Source organism: Protobothrops mucrosquamatus, unplaced genomic scaffold, assembly GCF_001527695.2.
Source record: "Protobothrops mucrosquamatus isolate PMUCROS unplaced genomic scaffold, P.Mucros_1.0 scaffold89, whole genome shotgun sequence".
NCBI lineage: Eukaryota > Metazoa > Chordata > Lepidosauria > Squamata > Viperidae > Protobothrops > Protobothrops mucrosquamatus.
Window position 1 is genome coordinate 1,659,663 of NW_015386465.1, and position 6,929 is coordinate 1,666,591.

Consider the following 6,929-nt stretch of genomic DNA (forward strand, 5'->3'; position numbering starts at 1 on the left):
TGCCTTTTGCAATTGACTAATAGCGAATTTGTCAATGCCGATGGTGTTCAAGTGGTGCTCCAGTTGTTTGGGATTGCACCCAAGGCGCCTATTACTATTGGTACTTCCTTTGCTTGCTTTTGCCACAGTCTTTCTATTTCTATTTGTAGGTCTTTATTATTATTAATCATAATCATAATCATCATCATATGGCACATTCACATTGCATTTCAGTAAAAAGAAACACAGGTAAAATACAAAACACAGGATATAAATTCTGAAGTCTTAACAGGAAGATTGCAAACATATACAGGAAATCCTCGACTTAATTGAGCCCAAAATTTCTGTCCCTAAGTGAGACATCGGTTAAGCAAGTTTTGCCCCATTTTACAACTTTTCTCGCCGCAGTTATTGCGTGAAATCCCTGCAGTTGTTAAGTCGGCCACACAGTTGTTTAAGTCAATCTGGTTTCCCCGCTGATTTTGCTGATCAGAATGTCGCAGAAGGGGAATCACATGATTTCGGGGACACTGGAACCGTCATAAATGTGAGTCAGCTGCCAAGTATCCGAGTGTAAGTCACGTGACCATGGGGATGCTGCAACGTTCATAAGTGTGAAAAAAAAACGGTCCTAACTCACTTTTTTCAGAGCCGTTGTAACTTCACTCACTCACCAGACAAACTGTTGTACGTCTACTTTGCAAATACCGGTACAATAATAATAATAATAAAGTTGGAAGGGACCTTGGAGGTCATCAAGTCCAACCCCCTGCTCAGGCAGGAAACCCTACACCATTTCGGACAAATGGCTGTCCAGTCTCTTCTTTAAAACCTCCAGTTAATTTCATTTGCCACAGCCAGGAAATCAGTGAAATCTCCGTTATAGGCTCTCTTTCGAAGCTCTGTGTTGGACCGTCACAATTCTGTCAAGTACACAATTTGGGGAGGGTATTTTGCCCCACTGATAAAAGGACATCTGCGCATGTGCCATGCGCCAGTGCGAATCTGGTTCAGTGTGGCACATATTTCAATGGCCTGTGAAAAGATGCATCTGTCTTAGCAGCATAAAATTAGCGCAAGAGGGCATAAAAGCCACTTCGCCACCTAAGTACCATCACACACGGACATTTAAGTGTTAAAATTGTTTTCAGTTTTATGGAGGTTTGCTCGATAGCCATTCCATCTGCCAACTTCATTCATTTTAGCCATTTTCAAGCAACTGAATAGTGCTGCGGTCTCAGGAAAACAAGATCCTACCTATTCTACATTCATTCCAAATCCCAAAAAAATATTTAATTGTGAATGCTTACGTTTATTCCCTTGAAAATGGCACTGATGCTAATGGGAATGGCCTAAATGTTTATTTATTGCTAATAAACCATATGTTTATCTAGAACTGAAATGGATCTTGCAAAATCTTCCAGGCTTTTTTCTTTCTTTCTTTTAGACTAGCGCACTCAAAAATGCTGCCTTAAACTGTTGAATTGTTTAAACGTTGCACTAATGCGAAATCTGATAGCTCTTTTAAATAATCTGCTTCAGCATTCTATCACTTAAAAAAAAAATTCTGTCTGTTCTATTCCTATTTCCAGTAGGGATACTCCAAGGAGCATATGGGTAGTATCTTTTTGTTAATGCTCAATTGATGCTTCCTAAGTTTCTGTTTTAAAATTTTAACCTCGCAGAATGCCGAGCGAGATGCTTTTCATATTTGTTTTTTTTTCACTTGGTGAAATGTCACTTTGATTAATCAGGAGAATGATTAATTACCAACTTTTAAGGGTTTGGTTTTGTTTTTTCCCCCTAGAGGCTGTCCAATTCACCTAGAAGGAATAGCGAAAAGGGGACAGCTGGAGATCAGAATGATTTAGTAGCATACTCGTTATACTAGAGCTTGGGAATTTTAAAAAGAAAAACTATTTAGGCCGAAGAGACGTGGATCTGTCAGAGCCATTTTGCCTTTCAAGTTGCTTTTCTGGACACTGAAGGTTTTATAACAGGTTTTGTGGTAATACTTAACTAACGTTGATATACAGCAGTGATGGTGAACCTTTTAGAGACCGAGTGCCCAAACTGCAACCCAAAACCCACTTATGCATCGTCGAGTGCCGGGTGGGTATGGCCCGTTGGCTGGGTGTGACCCATTGGGTGGGCGCAGCCCATTGAGTGGGCGTGGCTGAGGTGGTAACAGCAGACTGGGTGGGACTAAAAAGTTCAATCAATCAATTCCAACTTTGCAAGATATTTTTTTTCCCGCGAGAAGTTGAAATTGACTGATTGATTGAACCTTTTTTTTTTTTTTTGCACATGGTGGTGGAGGCCTAAAGCGAAAAGGTTTTATAAAACCCAGCTGAAGGCCTAGGACTGGGGCGACGGCGCGCGTGCCCACAGAGAGGGCTCCGAGTGCCGCCTCTGGCACCCGTGCTGTAGGTTCACCACCACTGATATACAGTATTTCAGCTTCCTTTTCATTAAATTCTACAGCGGTCTTTTTGGTTCGTCGGTGCGTCTTTCAAAGAATAACATTAAAAACTTCCTATAATTCGTGGATGTGTCCATAAGGGATCTAACTCTTATCTTCATTCATGATTATGATGATGATGATGATGATGGTGAGATCTGGGTTGACGTTTGCGTTTTTCCCCCTCTGATGATTTATTTTTCTTTCTTTTTTTCCCCACCCTTGTATCACATTTGGACTTGTTCCTCACAGCTCTGTTGCCTTCTTTGCTCTTAACTGCCACCTTTTAGATGTCTTTCCACTTGAAATGAAAAAGCTACCCTGAACAAGAGCACAGAGGCTATTAGCACTGATTTATGAGGGGGCATATCCAAGGCTTAAGTGGACTTTGTCACCTGCTGTTTCAAATATCTAAAAAAAAAAAAAAAGGAGGAATCGAACGCAACTTTGCTTACATCTTTGGAGCCTTTAGTTGTGGTCTAACCTGAACTAGATATTCAGGATTAATCTTCTCATCTTATTGGTTGGAATCTATGAGTTCTTCCTTTCTTTGTATGTCACCAAGCCCTGGAAAGATTTATGAGAAGGGTTTTTTTTCCCCAGCAGAAAATTGGAAATTCAGGGGAATATGGAGCAATTCTTTATTCTGTTGTTCTAAAATATTATAGGACCCATTTTTTTTCCAATTTTCCCATTTGTCAGAGATGTGGGGTAAAAAAGAGAAGTCTACAAATGGTCAACCCATCATTGTACTCCACATACATCTCTCTTTCTCTTTCTTTCTCTCTCTCTCTATTTCTCTTTCTCTTTCTCTCTCTCTCTATATATGTATATGTGTGTATATGTGTATGTGTACATATATATATATACATACATATATATACATACATATATATGTATATACACACACACACACAAATTGGGTCGTAGCAGTGTTTCTAAAACAGCATCAAAGAGGATCACGTCATGTAACATCTAAGCACAATTTCCCCAATTAATTGACCATTTCTGTCTTTCTGGAAATAAAAAAAAAGAATTGCACAAACGAGGTGCCTATGTAAAATTTGCATTACATAGCCATGTGACCTCTGCAAATAGCGAAAAGACTGCACGACCAGTTAATTCATCCTGTCAGAATTCACCATGCCAATGTAACTTAATTCAGTGTAGACGTTCCTGATTTTGTACGATTGAAGGGGAAAAAAAATATCAAAATACAACAGTGAAAAAATTTATATAATGCATCATTTGAACGTGGAATGGAATACGAATGTAATTCTCAAGTTTCGGGAACGTGTAGGAATCACAATATTCACACAGTGATCATAAAATATCTCCTTTTCCATAGGTTGCTGAAGATTCCCAACTTTCAGCCTCCTTTTACATCTTTACAAGTTTCCATACTCATTTTACCCAACTCCAGTTATCCTGATCTCAAATGTTACCCATATTGGATCTGTGTTATGGGAAAAAAAACAACAACTAACTTGTAACCTGTCTCTGTGCTTCCTCTATTCTTCTTTTTTTTGTAAACAAAGATAATTTTGTATAGATAAAAGGATATCATTACGGCCATGTGCATTTCTAAATCATGTTGTTTACTCGCAGGAGGAGGAAGAAATGACTTACGAGCAAACCTTAGAATTTCGCAGAGGGGGTGACGGTCAACCCAGGCGCTCAACACGACCCACTCAACAGTTTTATCAACCACCAAGAGCTAGAAACTGATCAAAGGTAAATGATTACTTCCTCCAATAAAAAAAATAGCTCTATTCCTCTGGAATTCCCTTGATATCCCCAATTGCTCTGAAAAAGGCATATGCATATCCCTTTTGATACCTGTACAGGTATAGTATAGGGGGTACCTTGCTCAAAAGTAGTAACTGTCAGAGGGATCTTGGAGTCCTAGTGGACAATCACTTAAATATGAGCCAGCAGTGTGCTGCAGGTGCCAAAAAAGCCAACACAGTGCTGGGCTGCATTAACAAAGGGATAGAATCAAGATCAGGTGAAGTGTTAATACCACTTTACAATGCCTTGGTAAAGCCACACTTGGAATACTGCATCCAGTTTTGGTCACCACGATGTAAAAAAGATGTTGAGGCTCTAGAAAGAATACAGAGTAGAGCAACAAAGATGATTAGGGGACTGGAGGCTAAAGCATATAAGGAACGGTTGCTGGAATTGGGTATGTCTAGTTTAATGAAGAGAAGGACGAGGGGGGACATGATAGCAGTGTTCCAGTATCTCAGGGACTGCCACAAAGAAGAGGGAGTCAAGCTATTCTCCAAGGCGCCTGAAGGCAGGACAAGAAGCAACGGATGGAAACTAATCAAGGAGAGAAGCAACTTAGAACTAAGGAGAAACTCCCTGACAGTTAGAACAATTAACCAGTGGAACAACCTGCCTCCAGAAGCAGTGAATGCTCCACCACTGGAAGTTTTTAAGAAGAGACTGGACAGCCATTTTTCCTAAATGGTATAGGGTTTCCTGCCTGAGCAGGGGGTTCGACTAGAACTCCAAGGTCCCTTCCAACTTTATTATTATTATTAGTAGTAGTAGTATTAGTATTACCTTTGATATCTTTGATATCTACCGTGTTTCCCTGAAAGTAAGGCCTACCCTGAATATAAGCCCTAGCTTGATTTGGGGGGGGGGGGCATGGGTCTAATATAAGCTCTAGTTTTGGGGCGAGGCGCATGCCTAAAAATCAAGCTAGGGTGGAGGTGGGGGGATGGAGATGCCCCATGCGCCCCACACCCGCTTATCGTTGCAGCCAGGCCTCCCATGAATTGACACCTACCTTGTCTCGCTGGCCCACTTCTTCGCCCCCGGACTCCATTTTGCTGTCAGAGGTCTTCAGGAAATGCCTCTGTAGCTGAGAATGGAGCTCCAGATTGATGCACACGGCGCCCTCCCCCCAGCCTCCATTTCGCTATCAGAGGCCTTCCAGAAAGGCCTCTGCAGCCAAGAACCGAGCTACGGAATCCATAGCTAAGTTCTTGGCTATACAGGCCTTTCCGGAAGGCCTCTGATGGCAAAATGGAGGCCGGGGGCAACGCACGCAAGGTGAGACCGTGGAAAAGACACTCCCCGAAAATAAGACTGGTGCCTCTTTTGGAGGCAAAAAAAAAATAAAAATAAAAATAAGACCAAGTCTGATTTTCAGGGAAAGACGCTATGTCCGGCCTGGTTCATAATTGGGTGATAAATGCAATGCAAATGCCAGCAAAAAATGAAGGTGATGATTAATGAAGAGTTTGTTAGGCATGAAGAATCAGGATCACAAGCTAAGTTCCCATTAAGCTGATTTATTGTTCGTGCCTATACACAAGATTCTAGTCCACTAGCGGTCAGTACTAAGCTGGCACTAGATAAGAGTCAACAGGATTCCAGAAGAGTTGTACTTAGATCATTTATGGGAACATAAGGATTCCAGGCTGATTCTTCTCTTGACTCTGCCCCCAGGCTCTGCCTGCTCTTCTCCAACAGAGCTGTAACGTACGTCATTTTAGTGCATACAACTTGGAAATTCTTAGGACACATATTAAAGTGGTGTGTAAACATTCTATGTCTTGTTCAGTCTCTTTTTTTCCAAGTGTTCTCTATTTGATAATAACACGTGCAAATTATCCTGATGAACAGAAAGAGTAAAAGTGAAGAAATTATCCCAATGTTCTCCTTTTTTTCTGCTTCAGATATTCATTGTGGCGAGATCGTTCTCCATTTCTTCACGCCCGAAGGAGAATGTTTTCGAAAGACCCAGACGGGGAGTATAAAAATCTACCCACCACAGACTTTTTTTTAAGTTAATGCTGTGACGCTAAACTTTTTACATATGAAAAAAACAACAACAACTTGTTAATAGTGACATCAATAAAAGCCACCATGCTCAACACTGTCTCTGCTTTGTGTTTTCCTGATTGCATGAACTATTATTAAGAGGTCCTGATCTCTCTCTCTCTCATATCAAAGAATTGATGGACTCTATTAAAAAGTCAGACTTGAAAAATTGAGAACTGAGAAGGACCTGGGTTTTTGCAGCAGTATAACAGATGCTGACACATTTATTAGTGCTGTCCCAGTTATGGTACTGCCAAATCACCTAAGGCTCTATTAGCATGCATTATATTTACTATACAGGATTCCTGCCCCAGAGATCTTACAGCCCCAAATCTAACCCAATGGAAAAAGAGAAATAGAAGGAAAATAATATATGTTTTAAATAACAACAACAACAATAATAGAATTCAATAAAAATAAAAATAGAATTCAAACAGACAAGCACCTGCCACATAACACCCCGGACTTAACGATTGTCGCTAAGAAAGAAAAAAAAATCTGGATAGTGGACGCGACAGCGCCTGGAGACAGCAGAATAGACGAGAAAGAACTGGATAAGGTAACAAAATACAAAGACCTACAAATACAAATAGAACGACTATGGCAAAGGCTAGCAAGGGTAGTACCAATAGTAATAGGCACCTCG

General features: G+C 40.6%; 1 protein-coding gene across 1 annotated transcript in view; it reads left to right on the forward strand.

Moving 5' to 3' along the window:
- The window catches only part of TDRD3 (tudor domain containing 3), a 65,312-nt gene extending 58,980 nt beyond the window's left edge, over window positions 1-6,332 (forward strand). The window contains exons 13-14 of the mRNA XM_015812495.1: window positions 4,049-4,174; window positions 6,139-6,332. Coding sequence (XP_015667981.1) covers window positions 4,049-4,168 — 120 coding nt within the window. The 3' untranslated portion in view covers window positions 4,169-4,174; window positions 6,139-6,332. The remainder of the gene's footprint in view (window positions 1-4,048; window positions 4,175-6,138) is intronic.
- Window positions 6,333-6,929: the final 597 nt, after the last annotated feature.